General features: G+C 31.7%; 2 protein-coding genes across 11 annotated transcripts in view; one reads left to right on the top strand and one right to left on the bottom strand.

The window, feature by feature from the left end:
• The window catches only part of Pde6 (phosphodiesterase 6), a 112,351-nt gene extending 107,493 nt beyond the window's left edge, over positions 1-4,858 (bottom strand). For all 8 annotated transcript variants that reach the window (XM_074114999.1, XM_074114994.1, XM_074114996.1 and 5 more), the window contains exon 1: positions 4,327-4,858. The gene's annotated coding sequence lies outside the window, so the exon portion shown is untranslated. The remainder of the gene's footprint in view (positions 1-4,326) is intronic.
• A 6,527-nt stretch (positions 4,859-11,385) lies between these two features.
• On the top strand, positions 11,386-18,099 carry prt (putative mushroom body vesicular transporter portabella). 3 transcript variants are annotated; one of them, XM_074115016.1, is made up of 12 exons: positions 11,415-11,734; positions 11,836-11,914; positions 12,096-12,215; positions 13,808-13,869; positions 13,968-14,051; positions 14,127-14,309; positions 14,466-14,506; positions 15,989-16,135; positions 16,216-16,359; positions 16,457-16,640; positions 17,340-17,464; positions 17,824-18,099. In XM_074115016.1, the coding sequence occupies exons 1-12, from the start codon at positions 11,647-11,649 to the stop codon at positions 17,908-17,910; spliced, it is 1,344 nt and encodes a 447-aa protein (XP_073971117.1). In that variant the 5' UTR covers positions 11,415-11,646; the 3' UTR covers positions 17,911-18,099. The 3 variants fall into 3 exon arrangements, 2 of the variants coding, with proteins under 2 accessions (XP_073971118.1, XP_073971117.1); XR_012454344.1 differs by lacking the exon at positions 17,824-18,099 and having other exon boundaries at positions 11,386-11,734; positions 16,457-16,736; XM_074115017.1 differs by lacking the exons at positions 14,127-14,309; positions 14,466-14,506 and having other exon boundaries at positions 11,414-11,734; positions 13,957-14,051.
• Positions 18,100-18,799: the final 700 nt, after the last annotated feature.

The raw sequence follows: 18,799 nt of genomic DNA, 5'->3' as shown, positions 1-18,799 counted from the left end.
CACAAACTATTCAAAGTACGAAAAAGTATTACGAACTATTCAGATGGCTCGGTTATTTTTCAGACAAATAGTTTTAACCAAAATCTGATTAACAGTTAAAATTGGAAGAGTTTTGTTTAACTATGGTAAATGTGCACATAAACTGAGATATTTTTTAATTCAATTATTATAAAAAAAAAGGAGGTTTGGAGGTTCCAAGAGGGAGCCAGATATACAAGGCTTTTCCTAGGAATGACTTATCAATAAGCCTAGGCACGGTCTTTCAGACCAATTAGTTGCAATAAATTTGTGCTGCTAAGAATATAAGAGAAGGACACGCTCAATTTCAGTAATCATTTTCTCGTACAACTTATTGGCAATTTTATTGGCTGTTACCAACAACAGTATTACCAATAAGAGAATACTGAAATCTAAAATGAACACCCATACAACTATCTTTTAACGCAGAACTGATCATTAAATTTACTTAAACCTTAAAATTTAAACTAAAAAGAGAGTTAACAGAAAAATGTTATAATAAAAGTAGTTAACTTTTCTATAGCTTAACTTTTTTAATTTAGTTTGAAGGGTACATTCAAAGTTTAAAAAATACTCATTAGAATCACGAAAAATAGGCAAGCTGTTTACTTATTAAATCTGTCTACCGGACAGTTGTATAAGGGTTGATCATCAAAAACTGCACGAAAAAGCGTAACGTTGAAAAACACCCAACTTTGACAATTTTTTTCTCTTTTTCTATAAAAAATAAAATTCCCAAATTTTCTTTATAATGTAGGGCAAATCCTCCTTTATAACTGTAATTTTTTTGCAACCACCCAGATCTAATAGATTTCGAGAAAAAAGTTGCCGAAAATGAGCAAAAACGGCATTTTCAAAAATTGTTGACCTTCTTCTTGTTGTTGTTGTTACCTTTTTTGTAAACTGCGTAGCGCCTAAACGCGCGAACCGATTTTCATGAATGAGATGTCATTCAATTCGGAATTTTATGTAGATGTGCCTTTTGGGGGTCTCGACGCTGTACCTCGAATGGGAGAGGAGTTAGCCCCCTTAATGTAAGGCCCCCTCCAAAATTATTATTACTAATTACTCTGTAAATCTTGGCCGGATTTTGAAAAAATTTGGTAGGATGATAGGGTTAGGGCTCCCCTACGTAACATTAAAGCGGCGATCAGCTCTTACACTTGTTAAGGGAAAGTATAGCAATCGTTTCAAATTATCGACACGTGAACCGATTTTCATGAATGAAGTGTCATTCGAATCGAAATTTTGTACAGATTTGCACTTTAAAAGCCTCGAGGCTGTGCCTCATAAGGAGGGGAGTTTGCCCCACCCAAGTAAGGCCCTTTCTAAAACTATTATTACCAATATTTCTATAACGCTTATTCCGATTTTGATAAAATTCAGCCTGAATAAGTGGTTAAAGCTCCTCTACGTGGCTGTGAAGTGCTATCACGCTCTTGCACCTATTAAGAGGAAGTACTGCAATCGTTTAAATTATCAATGAGTGAACCGATTTAAATCAATGAATTGTCGTTCAATTAAAAAATCTTTGCCTCTTTGCTCTGGAAGTACTGCAATCGCAGTTTATTTTTCTTACTCCTCTTAAAAGGAAGTACTGAAATCGCAGTTTAATTTTGCTATTTACGTACAAATACCTTCCTATGTTATTCAAAACGCTTTTTCAAAAAAAATTGTTATTGAGCATGGTTTGGGGGACCGCAACTATAATAATTCTTTAAAAAGATCTCTCCAGTGGTAGTTACGGTTCCGACTTAACACCTTATCAGGTTATAATGATAGAATTGCTTATTCCAAATTTTAAAAAATCTGTAAAGCAGATATGTAACTCTTTGCAAAATAGTCAAAAAGGAGAACCTATCCAAAAGATACAAAAATCTCCTTAACAAAAACGTACAGTTTAAAATGTTAAGTATAAGGGTTGATTAAACGCCAAAAGGTACACAAATCAGTAAGCACCCAAAATTTCATTAATTCTTCATTAATATTTAAGAAATTTTACTGCATTAATATTCATTAATATTTTTTAGAATTTATTAGATGTCACAGACCCTTATGCTGGCCACTTCATTTATAATATTTTTTTGTTATAATTATGATAAATCACATAAACATACATGCATGTTAAAGTAGAAAAAGACAAAGTTAGAGTAGGCTACTGTCTTGAATTCGTCTTACCGAAATATTCGTGAGCACAAATAACACACAGATAATAACAAGTAGATTATTCAACAACAATTATTGTTTCTCAATTGTAATTTTAATTTAGTCTCCCTAATTTTACTTATAGTAAAATACTGGAATAATTAGCTGTCCTAAAAATATGCATATCTTATTTATTTTATATTACATATATACAACATTGTGGGATGAATACCTAGATTGAGAATATAATTGAAGAAAACTATATTATTTGCGATAAAGCCAGATAATTATTACCTATTATTATAAACGTTTGACTACTACATAAAATAATAATTACTTTAATCGAAGAATGAACTTAAACCGACGATTTTTATTTAAAAATAAAAATAAATAAATAAAATAAATAAAATCATTGATGTAAGTTGATGTAAGAATTTTTTAAAAAAGATTTTGAATTTTTTAGCCTCATAATTTTTTTGTATTTTTTATAACGTTTTTCTTAACAGTTTGATTATTATAAATAACTAGATATTACAGTCAATCTACAGTGCTACTTGAACATATATTTTGTAGACGAAAATGGCCAGCATAAGGGTCTGTGACATCTAATAAATTCTAAAAAATAACTTATTAATGAAAATTAATGCAGTAGAATTACTTAACTATTAATGAAGTATTAATGAAATGTTGGGTACTCGCTGATTTGTGTACCTTTTGGCGTTTAATCAACCCTTATACTTAACATTTTAAACTGTAAGTTTTTGTTAAGGAGTTAAAATCACTAAAATTATCCAACAAAACGGATCCATTAAAGTATTTAATAGGAATCTTGTAATAATTTTCGAAAAATCTCAAAAATCTATTCGTTAAAGTGGTTATTTCCGTTCAATTGGTTTTAAGGTCATAGATGACAGTAAAATGTCACTTTTGGGAATTGACTTTTCCCACCTGGCTACCAAAAAAATTATTCACAAACATTCATGGTATACACCATGGTATACACTACGGATAAAGAAATTTTAAGAAAACAGTTTAATATCATGTATACAAAAAAAAAAATGTATAATTTATTCTAAACTAAATAATATCATCGCAATATCGATATCAAAAGCCCTGAAGATGACCTAGCCTCTAGGTTGAAAATAAAATAATTCTTTAAACTGAAATTGGTAATGATGTTCCTTTCTTATCTGAACTATCAGGCAGATACTAAGAAAAATGGTTAAATAGTTCTTGGGTAGAGAAAATCCACACAGATTACAATCATAAACTAATTTTGACATTGAATTAAAGTTTGCAATTAAAAAATCAGTAGTAAGAAGTAAATTATTAGATGTTAAACGAGTAAACTTTAAAAGAGATTGGAGTAAAAGCATTTTTTCAACCTTGCCCTGGCATCTATCGAAAGAAATCAGAACTTCAGTTGGTTATTGACAAAATATTCAATTTCTAACTCTTTTAAAGATTATAAACTATCAAATTTTTTTAACGTTCACAAGAAAAATTTATTACTTATTAGTTAAAAGCATATAATATAGCAGGAAATTTCTGGATAAAAGCGCTGAAGCACAATAACTTCGTATTACTTGACGAGTGGCCTCTTACTAGTGTTTAATGTAAAAATTAATATTTTGTATATTTTATGTGATCTTTAGGTACGAAGAAAATGTATTTCAAACAAAATCGACCTTAATATAGAACAAATATCCTGTAATAAAGAGCTCTGTTTTTCATTTCCGGGAGAACGTCTCAGCTTTACAAAGACACACAATACATACCCTATCTTTGATCAAATCTGAAAACTAACATTCGTCAGTACACAAAAATCCTTGCATGAAACTCAATTAACTACAATGAAAATTCGAGAATTAAACGTAACTTCATCCTTCTCTAGTAATTTTTTTTATAAATCACTTTCAATCTCTCCTTAATTTTCCTAACAAGCGATATTCCCCAACAACCTACTTTTTCTAAAGAATATGAAAACAAACATAGGGATTTGCATTACTGCAAATGTTAATTCTAACGTTAGCTTATTTTTTGTATACGCATTTGTATAAAAGTAATTGCTTTTTTTTCTTTGTTTAGCTGTTTTTTTTTTTGTTTTTTTTAACAAAATAAACAGAAAAAATTATATCAAACCAAACAAACCCTTACACTCACCAGAGAATAAGCAGACGCTTCTACTGGAACTGCTGCTTCTTCCAAAGCTGCTACTGCTACTACTTTAACTGCTATTACTGCTTACAGCTACTGCAACTGCTCCTACTGAATATGCTGCAACAGAAACTGCTATTGTGGCATCAGCTACTGCTGCTACAGCTTCTATAACTGCTACTGTAGCTGCTGTTACAGTAACTGGGACTGCTACTGCAACTCTCCTTACAGCTACTGCAACTGCTGTTACAGCTACTACAACTGCTACTGCTACTGCTGTTAACAGTAACTGCGACTGGTGTAACTGCTTCTGTTGCAACTGCTACAGCTGCTATGACTGCTACTGCTGCCTCAGCTACTGCTTCTGCTACCTCAGCTACTGCTAATGTTGCAACGGCTACAGCTACAGCAACTACTGCCTACAGCGTCTGCAACTGCTGTTACAGCTACTACAACTGCTACTGCTGTGACAGTAACTGCGACTGGTGTAACTGCTTCTGTTGCAACTGCTACAGCTGTTGTGACTGCTACTGCTGCCTCAGCTACTGCTTCTGCTACCTCAGCTACTGCTAATGTTGCAACGGCTACAGCTACTGCACCTGCTGCCTACAGCGTTTGCAACTGCTGTTACAGCTACTAGAACTGCTACTGCTGTGACAGTAACTGCGACTGCTACTGCTGCTACAGCTACTGCGACTGGTGTAACTGCTTCTGTTGCAACTGCTACAGCTGCTGTGACTGCTACTGTTGCCTCAGCTACTGCTTCTGCTACCTCATCTACTACTACTGTTGCAACTGCTACAGCTACTGCACCTTCTGCCTACAGCTACTGCGACTGCTGTTACAGCTACTAGAACTGCTACTGCTGCTGCTGTTACAGTAACTGCGACTGCTACTGCTGCCTCAGCTACTGCGACTGCTGTTACAGCTACTAGAACTGCTACTGCTACTGCTGCTACAGCCACTGAGACTGGTGCAACTGCTTCTGTTGCAACTGCTACAGCTGCTGCCTCAGCTACTGCTACTGTTGCAACTGCTACTGCAACTGTGACTGCGACTGCTATAGATACTGTTACTGCTTCTGCTGCCTCAGCTACTGCTACAGCTCCTGCAGCTTCTGATATTGCTGAAACTACTTCTGCAACTGCAACTATTCTGCTACAACTGCTCCCACAGCAACGGCTACTGCTACTGCAAATATTATTTCCAAAATTAGTATCAATAAATTAGAACAAGTTAAAAACTGCAGTTGTTGCTGTTCTACAACTGCAGTAGTTTAACATCTTTAACATCTAGTTAAACATCTTTCAAATATGAACCTTTATGTTGAATTCATAAGAATGAATTACCGAATTATTATTCGGTAGTTTATCAAAGTTTTAAATAAATCTGTTAAAATTCATTAGCTTAAAAAAAAATTATTTCACTTAAGGGAAATACTTGATTGATTTAAAGTTGAATTCTGTAGTACTATTTTCTCATCAAAAGTGAATTCATCCGGTTTAATTTAGTTCTGGGATCCTAATAATAATTGCTTGAACGTATATTCCCACTAGAACTAAGAAGAGTAGAACAGAATGCTGCGATCATTATCTTGCATAAAAAAATAGCATTTCCAAGCCCACAAGTTAACAAGTTAAGAAAAAAATCATAGTAAATTTGGTACTTAACTAATTCTCTGGGCTAACCCAGCCAAGTAGTGGAGGTAACCGTAATAGTAGAGTAACTTTACTTCCTACAGAAGAATACGACTTAGTGCAAATGAAAGTTTCAATCAATCTGCACTCTCCTAATGCAAGTAATTCACATGTGTAGCATTCCTTCGACTAAATCGTGCAAAAAAAAAATCAGTATGTTGAAATATTGTAAAAGGAAACAAAAATTACAGCTAATAATTTTCCAAGTAAAAGAAAATCCTGCAAAAGATTTTTCTTAAAATTCATGATCGTCAATAAAAATAAAATGAAATATCAAAATGTAATTAAATAGTTGCTTTTATTAATCTATTGTAAAGAAAATTTGGAAGAAATATAAATAAAGAATCCTATTCAAATTTCGGTCGAATAATGACCATAAGCTCGAACCTGCTCGTAAAATTTCTAAAAAGTTTTCAGTCCATTGAGCTTAGTAAAAATAAAAAATAATGAAGGTGAATTTGAAGTTTATAGTCACCGTGCTGCTCTGTATTTTCCGTCGTTTCAAAGTTATGCTCTGTGTCTTTCCTCACCACGGAACTTCAACTTCCTTGGCTTCTGTAATGCTACTTCCTTCATTTGTCGACTCTTATCGGGAAAGTCAACGGAGCATGTGTTTCCCTAAAAAACGTCGAAGAGATAATTTAAAAAATAACGATGTTAAGACAATTTATAGAGTAACTGTTTAGTTTTCTTCATCTGCGTTAATATGGATTTCGGTAAAGTCAGGAACTGTATATGTATAATTTCCGTAGAATAGCATACACCTATAAAACTTGATTAGTAAATCGATTAACATTTTGAAATTTGGATAAGTGACATGACAATATAGAAATTTCCAAGCATAAGAAAAACTAATTAGACAGCAAAGAGAGAAAATCTGAACATTAATAATTATAAATGAAAATTGATGCATCAAAATTGAAATGGATAAATTTTGAGTATTTAGTACAATGAAAATAAGTCTATTTCATCTAACTGTATAAATATAAACATTAACACAAGTCAAATAAAATGATAATAGCGACTTACCAAAAATTGCCCTATGTTAAACCATCAAATAAACAATTGTTTGCTTACTTTCAGTACATGATTAAACAAAAATACGTAATATTATATTATTTACTTTAATATCGCACGCATACAAAAAAATATCAATGAATACTTACATGTACAGCTGCTGATACATAATACATTTTTCCTCCAATAATAAGTAGACTCGACAGAATGGAGTTCCTTGTATTGTCTTACGTGGAGAAACAAGTAGATATCGTAGATTATAAGGTTTTCCCAATTTAGCATTAAAACATTCACCCAAATACTAAAAAAGAGTACTTACTCAAGTCTGCCTTGTTTTCAAAAGATATTTACCACAAAGATCCATTTCATTTGGTATTTTTTGTTGAATGTGGGATAATTTTTGCATTTTAGAACCATTTTCCTTATCTTGGTGAGACCCATGTAAACTGAAATTCGTGAAATTAAAAAAAAAAAACATATTTATATAAAAAATTCTAAAATGAAATGTCAAAATGGCAATAAGGAAGTTGAAACAATGATCAAAATGGGTTAAAACAATGACTTAATGCACGGCTAAAATTTAAAATGATCAAAACAATTTAAGCAGATTTATTTTAAAATAAGAGTAATAAAATATGAAACCCGTAATACTTCAAACTGAAAATATGTAGTAATTATTCGAAAAAAGATGAAGCAAAACATTTCTTTTTTGTAAGTAGTTAAATATTTAGCACTTACTTTTCTTTGAAAGGAAAAAAGTAACCTGAGGACAGCCATCAGATAAGATAAGAATAGGATTGTCACAGAAATGGTATCAGGGCGATTTCCTTCTGCCGAACTTTTTCTGGAACATTCAACTGATACTAAATATGGTACAGGCCTAAGAAAGTGTTCACATTATATTCCGAAAAAATGAATCCTTAACTTATTACCATCGGAATTCAATTCAAACCAAAATGGAACCCAAATAAACACGCAAATATTTTCGCAAGTGAATATGTTTTTGAAATCAAACAAGGGGCAATGCTATTGGCTAACTTGACCATAAATTCAAATCAAAGAGCCAATAAGAATCTTTAATAAAAAGAAGTTACCACTTTAACATTAAAAAAAAAGTTTCGATTTTAAAATTAAGAAAACAGGATTCCCAATTAGTGTACACCAACAAGAAAGATGGAATAATTAAGTATGGAGAAAAATTGGTTAGAAAAACAATTACTATTTTAAAAAGTATGCCTAAAGATTTCTCTTAATCAAGGTTATCCCTGAATAATATTGGCAAATATCACGCACAGACAACTATCAAGTCTAGACATTAGCCAATGAAATTCTTCGTTAAATGCAAGATTTTTTGTACCGAAAAAAAAACGTTTTTATTTAAAATTTGAATTGAACAAAAGGCAATCAGATAAATATTAGAAAATAAAATGGTAAAAGAGAGTTTACTTCCACTTATAATTTCTGTCACATACTACACTTACTAACTGTTCAGGTTGTCTTTAATATGCCTTTAATTAATGTACGTTCCTAAATATCCGCTAAAGTATATGACAGCAGAGACGTGTTAAGGATGAAAATACACAGGTATCACAGTGGGTATGTGACAGTTTAAAGGATACGACTGAAAATAAAGCAAGTAAAATAAAAAAGTTTGGTAGAGTTCTGTGGTCGTGCGTTGAGGTCCTAAAGTAAGAAATGCCTGCCTTACTTTAGGATCCCTTACACTTAAGCCTATATAAGAAATAAAATTTAAAAAACTATTAGTTTGTTGATAGCTTGTGTTAGTGTTTTATAAGAATAAAAAGAGCAAGAACTGAGTTGTTCAATTTGTTTTTACCCCTTAAAAAAGGAAAATACAACTATTGGAAAACTAAGGAAAACAAATCAAAACTTAACTATTTGCCTCTCGTATTTGCAATTGAATAACTTTTGCCATATAGCTGTGTGATCGATTTTTGGGAAATCAAGCTTAAAGTTTCAAGTTGATTAAAGTTTACAGCAAACAAGCTAATTTTGTATTTAAATGGTTTTTACTTGCAAAATTATTCGTGTTTCTCGTTCACTTAAAACAGAGTAGAAAGGAATAATAAAAAGAATCAATTTTGTAATACAAGAACTGAAAATAAGCCGAATGGCAAGAAGAGAATATAAGCTGCAGTCAACTGAGACAGTTATTTGGACCAAACTCAACAGTGTGAAACCATGACTTCCGAGAGTGATACGGAATCATGGAGCAAGACTGCGGGGAACTCAAAAATAGCAGTCCTTTGAACTCAAAGTCCTCAGGCGGTTCGTCAATGATTTATTTTAATCCTAAACAGACGGATCCTTTAATATTTGAAAAACCAGCAACTCGCGGGATTGGTTACTGCCAACACTTAAATATGAATATTCCAATATTAATTATTGCATGGAATATCTGTTATGGTAAAGTTTTTTGCAAAAGTGTATAGCGCAGAAGTGATAGATATGTAGAATGATAGATTTTTTGTTTTTGTGGAATGGGTGAACTAAGATAAAAGAAAATTGATAGAAAATTTTTGAGAGTGAGACAAAAAAATAACAAATTGGTTTAGTAAAGAAGAATTTCAGTTTTATTAACGTTTTTCGAAAGTGTCTTGCTGGTTCGTGTTATGCTGAAGGCAGTCTCTCTCTTTTAAGCTTACACAGTGAGGAATGATAGCGGTAGACAACTTAAAATGTGAGTGCTACAAAGTATGGCAGCTTTTTATTCAGCAAACTTCCTCGAGCAGTATAAGAGAAAATAAACCCTTAATTGCCGTTGGCCTATTCATGATGACTGGCTCTAGTGTGTTTATGTGTGCGTTAAACTAGATTAGAAAATGGGTTTTATTATACGAAATGAAAAGGGTTCACTTTTTTTTCCCCGCTTCTTCTTTTTCTTCATCTTCTAATAGCGATAAGTACGTGGAAGAGGAAGTGAGAGAGAATCCAACGTTGTGGTTTAGTAGCAGGTGTTGAAAAGGCATTTTCAATCATACACTTGGTTGGCCAATCTGCCAACCAGACCACACCGTACTCACAACACTTATAAGGCAGTCTCGTCATCAATATCACAGCCCATTGGTCTCTTTTTCTCTTCGGTCCCCTCTAAACCTCTTTCTCCACTAGCTTCCTTCATAAAGGTAAAATACTACCCTACTTAGCGATTTAGGTTAGGGAGTTTTTTTTTGTTTTTTTTAATTACTCTTAGATCTTGTTAGAGCACCTGGAAAAAATACTCTTGAGGATGCCTGAGAACGAAAAAGTGGTGTTTATAAAGTGGTCTGGGAAAGAGAGATTGTCTGTTTTTGTACACACACTGCATTAGTGTAAATCTATTAATTTTATTTGAAACATTTACACAGGAAACTTTTCAGAAGGGCAGTTTGGGTAGGCTTCTCCCCAAAGTACTATTCCAGTGAACTGTACGGCATCATCTCATGCGTAATACTAATAAGAAATCAATTAAAATCAAAATTTCAAATCGGTTTTCCAATTGTCCACTTTATAGGTTTTTTTTTTACTATTTTTGTTTTAATGATTAGTTTAATTCCTTGTATCGACTTTTAATCGCATCTAGGTAGATAACTTTTAATGGCAACTTTTTACCAGGAAAATCTATTTAAACAAGGCCCTTAGAAAGAATAAAAAGCTCTCCTTTACAATGCCGCTTCAATATATTCATAATATTGTAATATTCATTTTGCTGTAAAAATCTTTTAAATAAAAGTTTTAGACGTACAGATGTGTTTTATGAACTTGTTGCCACCATTTCCAGAAAAAAAACTCGAAAAATAAAGACAAAAAATCAATAAAATGCTAGTAACAATTGAGATTTTAATCGCTAAGGGATTTGGAAACGTACAATAGTGGGAGCTAAGCGCTATATAAAGTTTTCTTTTTTTGGAGAGATATTCGTAGAGATATTTGGACTCAAAAGACTTAAAAAGTTTGAAACAATTGCAATGTTACAACGAAATTTAATTAATAAACTGCGGAAATAGAAAATCAGGTATTTAAACCCGATTTTAAAAGGGTTCTTTCTTCAATAAAAAGTTTTTCTACTGATTTGTTACGAATAGAGCAATCGCTGTTCTTTGAAATAATTTAATTTAACCGTCACTGTTAATGGAGAGACATACTATGCTTAACTAAAAACCTTATCGTGTATTATAAGATGAAAAATGTTTCTGTAGAGAAAGTATAAGTACGGTTGGGACGTCAAGATAGAATGCTACCACAAGAGCGGTGAAACTCTGAGGTCCGCCCCTTGATTGTAATTGATAGCATATGGTACGGTATTGTGTGACTGAAAACATAGAAATTTTTAACTGTAAATTTTAAGTAATTCCTCAAATCTTTGTTTTATTATTAAAAACAAATTTTACGACCGAATACGTTTTTAGTGGGGGTTGGGTGACACACATGCTGCGCGTAACTACTATAGAGATGCTTTCAGTTGAAGCTAAGATTCGGAGAGTAAAACATATCCGGGCATCATCTATATAACTACACCACTACAGATTCCTTTCCTTCATTTCTTTTTTTATTTTGTTCTAAACTATCATTCACCGACTTGTCACTCCTTGATCTTCCTCAGGTGCCAAACATGACTCACGTATATCCATCACAAACATTAGTACTGATAATCGTCTATATATCATTACTTTTGGATAACATTCTACTCACCGTCGTGGGTAAGTCTATATTTTTTAATAATATTTTAGAATTATTTTTGTTTATATATTTTTGTATGGTATTTAAGTAACTTATTTATTGAATAAATTTAAAATTTCAGTTCCTATTGTACCAGATTATCTCCTAAATATTGAAAATTTAGCCAAAGATGTTGATCGATTCAACATGAAATTAAATTCGTAAGTTAAAAATGCAGATTTATTATATCTAAATAACATCACACTTTGCATTTTTAATTAATAACTATCGGTAATAAAGAATTGGATAATAATTTAAACATAATTATGATGAACAGTAGATGAATTAGTCAGTTTAAAATATCACTTTGATATTAGAAACATTTTAGGCCTTTTCTTTTAGAAGTGCATTAGTTTTATATGAAAACATTTTGGACGAAGAAAATGGACGAGTTGGGCTATTATTATCATCAAAAGCTGTGGTTCAATTGATGTTAAATCCTATTGTAGGAATTGCAGCAAGGTACGTATATTCTAAATATTAATTTGTTTCTTTAATTTTAATAATTATTTACCTATTTATGGCATCCACTGTCAATGAATTGGTTCCTGATACCTCAGTACAAACTTCTTTGGGAATTTGAATCCATCTTCAAAGAAATAAAAGCTATTAAATTTTATCTGGCCAGTCCTGAAAAATTGTAAAGTTATACGTCGGTAAAAAAAAATTCTTTTCCAACACCTTTTTAAACAATAATATTGAATTAAGTTGAAGATGAGGGATCGGAAACCATCGGCTAAGTTGCCTTTGCAGCTCTTTTCTTGAATGAATATCAATTTTATTACAAACATAAAAATTAAGAAAATATTTTATTTATGAATACTAATTATTGTACATATCTAAAGCACCACAGATATTGGTTGGGTTTATCAGTGAATTCGGGCAAAATTCTGTTGTAGTTTTCATCCCGAAAAATGAAAACGGGAATGTCTACGAAGGCCTAGTCTTCACGTCCAAAGGTTGAAGTCCTTGGAAAGAGGTCAAATTATTGGATGTTCTTTCTTAGATTATTTCTTCAAAAAGAACATTATAAGGCTGTAAAGAGCCAAAACTTATCTGAAGCTTGAAATCAAAATAATAATTGATTTGACATTAGGGCACTTTTCCACGAAAATGAGAAAAATCTTCTGGTTAGAGGATTAATTACTAGCGAATTAGAAATAGGAATTAAACTGCGCGTTTTAATTACAATGGTTATTGGAACATAAGAGTTCTAAAGTCACATTTGTTAATTTAAATGTTATAATTTAATTTTCATTTATATGTAAATTTTTTAAACACCTTTTTATGATGTGAAGTTTTTTCTCGGCAATAACTAAAAGAAGTATTTGTCTGGGACCAATTTCTTTATTATAATCTCTAAGTTTCGGCTACAATTGGTGGCCTTCATTGGGAGATGATGAGTAATGCTTCAGAAGAACTTTTTGAGATTCCCTCAACTATAACTTTTAATATTTTTCCAGAAAATTTAGATTAGTGAGAGCAAAGATTGAGTTCACTCTGAAGTGCCATTTCCGAGTAGATAAAATTAAATGCTGAAATTCAAAGTTCTACAGCCAGAATACCATGATAAAGGATGGATTTTTCATTTTTAATGATTCACTCGAAAAAGCCTCCGATGAATTTCTATAAACTTATACGAACTATCCTTTTTTTTTACTGTTTTGGTGGTAGTGGCTTCTCACTTCTCAAGTGTTAATTCGATATAATCGTAATATGATTTCACAATCTGCATAATATTTGAGAGAAAGGTCATGTTACAAATATCTTCTTCTTGGAAAAAAAATGAGCTAAACCTTTCGTAAAATTTGCCAAGCTCACTTCTTCTTTTTTACATAGGAATGGACAGGCAACCCTAATATTAATGTTTAGCCGGCAAATAATACTCGCGATAATGTCGACAATACGGTATGTATAGGGAGTTAACTTAGAATTAAATTTACCCACATAAAAATCAATTATTTCATTTATCCTCTAAATCTGAAAATAGGTTGAACACTATAACAGTAATTCATTTAGAAATACATTCCATATAAATATTTCTTTTTTTTCAGGTATATAGGTTATACGCTACCGTTGTTTATAGGTTCTGTCAACTTACTTTCATCAACTTTGCGTCAGTATTAGATGTTTACATTGATATTACAATTCTTATCTGTAATATTGAATTAATCTATTAACTTATGTAGTTATGTTCACCTAGATTTGTTTCAGTGTTTGCGTTTGGTGAAACATATGTTTCACTTTTCATTGCTAGAAGCTTACAAGGCCTTGCTTCAGCTTGTATTGGTGTATCAGGTAAACTAAATTTAGACAAGTTCTTTGATATTATTAGTAAACCCATTTGCTCATTGCTCATTTGTACTTACATAGGTATGTCTTTGGTGGCAGAATATTACACCAATGAAAATTCTCGTAGTAAAGTCATGGGCATTGTGCTTGGATCAGTAGCTCTTGGAGTACTTCTTGGTTATCCATTTGGTAGTTTCCTGTATGATTTTGTTGGGAAATCAGCACCTTTTATTGCCATTGCAATATTTACCATCTTAGACATTGGTATGTTTACTTCTGAACTTTCCAATCCTAAATTATAATACAAAATGATTAGTTTTAAAACACGTACACTATTTTCATACGTTTAAGAAACAAATAATTACCTAATATTTTTGCTCATCGTAATTATAATTAGCAAAAATACAATTTCTATTTTAGGTTTACAACTAATTTTTCTTGATTTGAAACCGCCTACTCTAGTAAGTTTGAGAACAAAAAATATGTGAATGTTAAATTTGATGTAAGTGAAGAAATTGTTTGTTGTATTCGTTAGATTCGGCAATGTTACTCTTTAAATTCTTTGTTTCAACTTGGCACGTTTTTTAGCGAAATTTTCTTAAATAAACTTATAAAAAAATTTAAACAAAAAAATTTGGTTTGATTTTAGTGACTATAACCTCTCTCACTAGCGCGTTCTGTAGGTCATTTTTACAACTTCAGTGACCCCCTAAACCAAAGCTAAATTTTTATAGGCTGAAATTAAATTTCATTTTATTTTTTTACTTCTATTTGCAGATGGTAAGAGAAAAAAAGTCGTTGTAATTTTAAAGTGTAAAATTTAGTATTCTGAGTACATGATTTATCTTTGAGGAGTTATCTATAAATTGTTTTTTAACGAGGGGTGAAATTATGTATTTGTTTATGGACAGCATAAAACAAAATCACAAAAAGAAAAATCTTTGTATATGTTTTGATAGTAAAAGCAATAACCAACTACGTACAAAAATGAAACTTACCGCCTCCCACCGCAGCAAAAACTAAATAAGAAAAATTACTCAAATTACGACCAAATTGTGATAGTTTTTGTAACTCTTCTTTGTAAGTTGAATTTTGAACAATGTTGACGAAGACGTTTGACATTCATCATATTGCAGACATACTCTTATTTGGACATTAACAGATTCTGATAAATCAGAAGATTTATTTTATGTTGCGGTACATCGTAAGGCCTTCACTAAGTTCTCGATGGAAATGAGATTTCCATTACAAAAACATCACATTCTGTGCCAATTGACATTAAGTTTTTAATCTAGTAACATCGCTTTCACCTTAATTTGCAAAACTATAATTGACTCTTATTGCTTATTTATGTTGCTTTAAAATTTGCTAATTATTTCTGCTTTTAAATGTTCCATGAGCATGATTGTAGCTGTACAAGTAGATTGTTAAGGAATTAAAAGCGCAATCCAATGCGTCCTAATAACGTCTATTTTATGGTTTTATAAATTGTATTGAAGTTGGTGCATTGAATGAAAGCGTCTGTAAAATGTTATATATATGTTTGTAATTGAGTGTATGACGATGAGCTACAGTTAACTGTAATTCGCTTAAGTTCAAAAAGCTGAAAGTTTTAAAATTATCAGATCAATTTTTAATTTTAAAAACAAAAGAAAAAAGCTAATTTATTATAGAGAATGCATTTCATTTAATGTTTCCACTCAACCACCTGCATAAATGGATTTATGGATGGATATAAATTGATTTAGCTTTATAAATTTAGAAGTGATGCAATATAATTTTATCACGGCAGTAGGTATTCTGTGCGTGTTTGTAGGGTTAGTATAGTATTGTTCTTTAATGTTAGACTGGACACCCGCAGGGAAGCCAAAAACCTGGAAGAAGTGGCTAGTCCTTGTACCCTACGCTATCAATACCTGAAAAATCTGTTCCCTCTGTATTAGACCCAGACTAGCAGTGCAAGTTTAAGATCTTTGCTTTCCGATGGTTTAATAATGATATCTGGCGGTGCTATTTGGATCTCATCTTCAGCAATGGCAGTACTGGAACCATGCATTCCTTTATGGTTGATGTCCACCATAAAACCAGAAGTATGTTCAACCAATTTTGCCGATTGCCTTGCAAATATTAAAAAAAATTTCGTTTTGCTTTTTAATCAACATTTTTTCAGAAATGGGAACTGGGCACCGTTTTTATACCAGACAGTGTTGGTTATTTAATTGGTACAAACTTTTTTGGCACAATAGCTTATAGACTGGGAAGATGGAGAATCGCCATCGCTGCAATGTTGCTAGTAGCTGTTTCATCGCTTTTGGTATGTTAAAAATTTTTAAAATAAATTTTAATTTTTTTTTTAAGTAGAGGTTATACTGAAAAAATTAAACAATTTAATGACTAAATACCTGCTACAGGTACCAACGGCTACTTCAGTAACTGGCTTGATTATACCACATTTCGGTATTGGACTTGGCATTGGTGTGGTCGATGCTGCTTTAGTACCACTTCTGGCGACGTTGGTCGATTGTAGACATTCGGCCAGTTATTCCGTTGTGTATGCCTTACAACAGATGGCTGTTAGTCTCGCGTATGCTTTAGGTAAAGTAAAAAATCGTGCGAATGATTAATCAAGAAAAAGGACTGTAACTTAGTTCTTTTCTTATTACTAATTTTTAGGTTTACTATCAAGAGAAGGTATTGTATCGTTCGTATTATCTATTTCAGTTTTTACATGGTAATAAAATGTATCAATTTGGCCAACTTGACGGAAAATCGAAGAAAGTTTTAAATGTATCTGCTAACTGAAAATGCCAATTTAATGGAACATTTTTCCAGTTTCTTAGTTAATCTTTTTAAAAAATGGCAACAAAGTATTCTTTAAACTTGGGATACTAATCGTGTACATGAAGATCTATAACTTTTGTTCATAACATACTATAACGATTCCTTCAAGGCTCTAAGGTGGAAAAGCAAGGAATGATTTTCTGCCCAATATAAGTTTCAAATTTGAATAAAACTAATTATGACGCTGTGCGAATTCACTGAATTTTTTTTTTTTTGTTGGAAGAGAAAATCAAGTTTACAATATAGACAGATATATCTACTACCTGTCGACTTTATTGCTTTTAAGTTAAACTTTTCTTTTTTGCGCTTTTAGAGAAGTAACTTCTAATATATTGCCTTGGAACTTATGTAGACCTCAAGTAATATTTAGGGCAATATTTTTTTACAAATCAAAATTACTAATGGCCATTACTTTCATATTGTACTTACGAATAAGCGTTCATCTTCTTTCAGGACCAATGTTAGGTGGTGAACTAGCTCATGTCTTGGGATTTCCATGGTTGATGAGAATAGTGGGATTTTTTAATCTTTTATACTGCCCACTCTTAGTACTGCTTGCATCTGATTTTAATAAACAGGTAATGTAATTTTTTTTTTTTTGTAAAATTTTATCTAATTGCATTTCAGAGTTAAAAATGAAAATAGTACACTTAAATCACTGAAAAAAAAACCATTAATCAGACTCACAAGTCTTACCTGATCGACTAATTGTACTATTATTTTATCTGCTTTTGATAATAATATAGTTGATAAAAACAGATCTTTTTTTTGTTGTAAACTAAGAACCATTTTTTTTTTTAATTATGTTGCAAGGGGATTAATTAAGTTAAAACACTTTGGCCAGGACATAGAACTGCTTGAACTATTGTTCTTTTAGTTTTTCAAATTTAAAATATAAAAAAAATATGTTAATTTTTTTTTGCTCTCATCCAAACAGGAAACACAACCCGTGGTTAATACTCAAGTTAACTACAATGCAACACAAAATTACAGCAGGTTTAATAATTCTGATGAAAGTGATTGAAAAAAAGCCTGAGAACAAAAACAATGTTTTGTTCATGCAAAATGGCTTTCTTTTCTTAAGTTGTTTTTCTCTAAGATGTATTGTAAGCGAATGCAAATATGCTTACAGACTTACTTTGTGCCAATTTTAAATTTTATTTTGTGACGTTTGTATTAGATAATACTGGAATAAATGAAATAAATAAAAAGCCTCCTCAATTTGTTCTGAATTACATTCCTTGAAAACGTTTCCGATTTATTACTCATTTTATGGTCAAGTTATCGTTAGGAAGTTTACTACAGAGCACATTGCCTCCCGCTCTTATGATTGCCTCTTAATAGCAAAGACAAATATAAAACATTAACTGGTAGATGAAACCTCGTGAAAGACGAAGAAGGTAGAAATCTCAACTATTTGGAAAATTATTTCCCATCCATAACTTCTACTGCCTGAAAAACCAGCAAACAGAATGGAAAAGCTTTGTCAGGAAAAAAAGGAAAGAAAAAGAATGGTCATGTAGGCGGTCATTTGATCGATTGGGTTCCGACTACCAAAAACAAACACTAATAGCCCATGAAGATTCTACCTTATCTTATAGTTAGTCACTTGAAACATATGCAGTCATCGTAAAAAGTGCAGCAATTTTATAAAGTAGCAGCACTATTGGTAATACAATTTTCATTAAATTTTGAATACTTGATTTTGAATGCCTGTAATATAATATATTTTTTATTGCTTTAGAAAATACATCCTGTAATATTACTTCTTGTTGTTTGGAAGGCGGAACTGTTATTTGATTCGAAGGGGTACTTTGTAGGGTACTAAAAATTGCTATTTCCTAAGACAATTTCCCTAAAAATCTATTTTTCTAAAATTGGATCTATTTTCGAAAAAAAAAACTGTAGTAAAG

Source organism: Rhodnius prolixus, unplaced genomic scaffold (genome assembly GCF_049639745.1).
Source record: "Rhodnius prolixus isolate KJV_2025 unplaced genomic scaffold, Rpr scaffold_7, whole genome shotgun sequence".
NCBI lineage: Eukaryota > Metazoa > Arthropoda > Insecta > Hemiptera > Reduviidae > Rhodnius > Rhodnius prolixus.
This window is presented reverse-complemented; position numbering and strand designations above follow the sequence as displayed.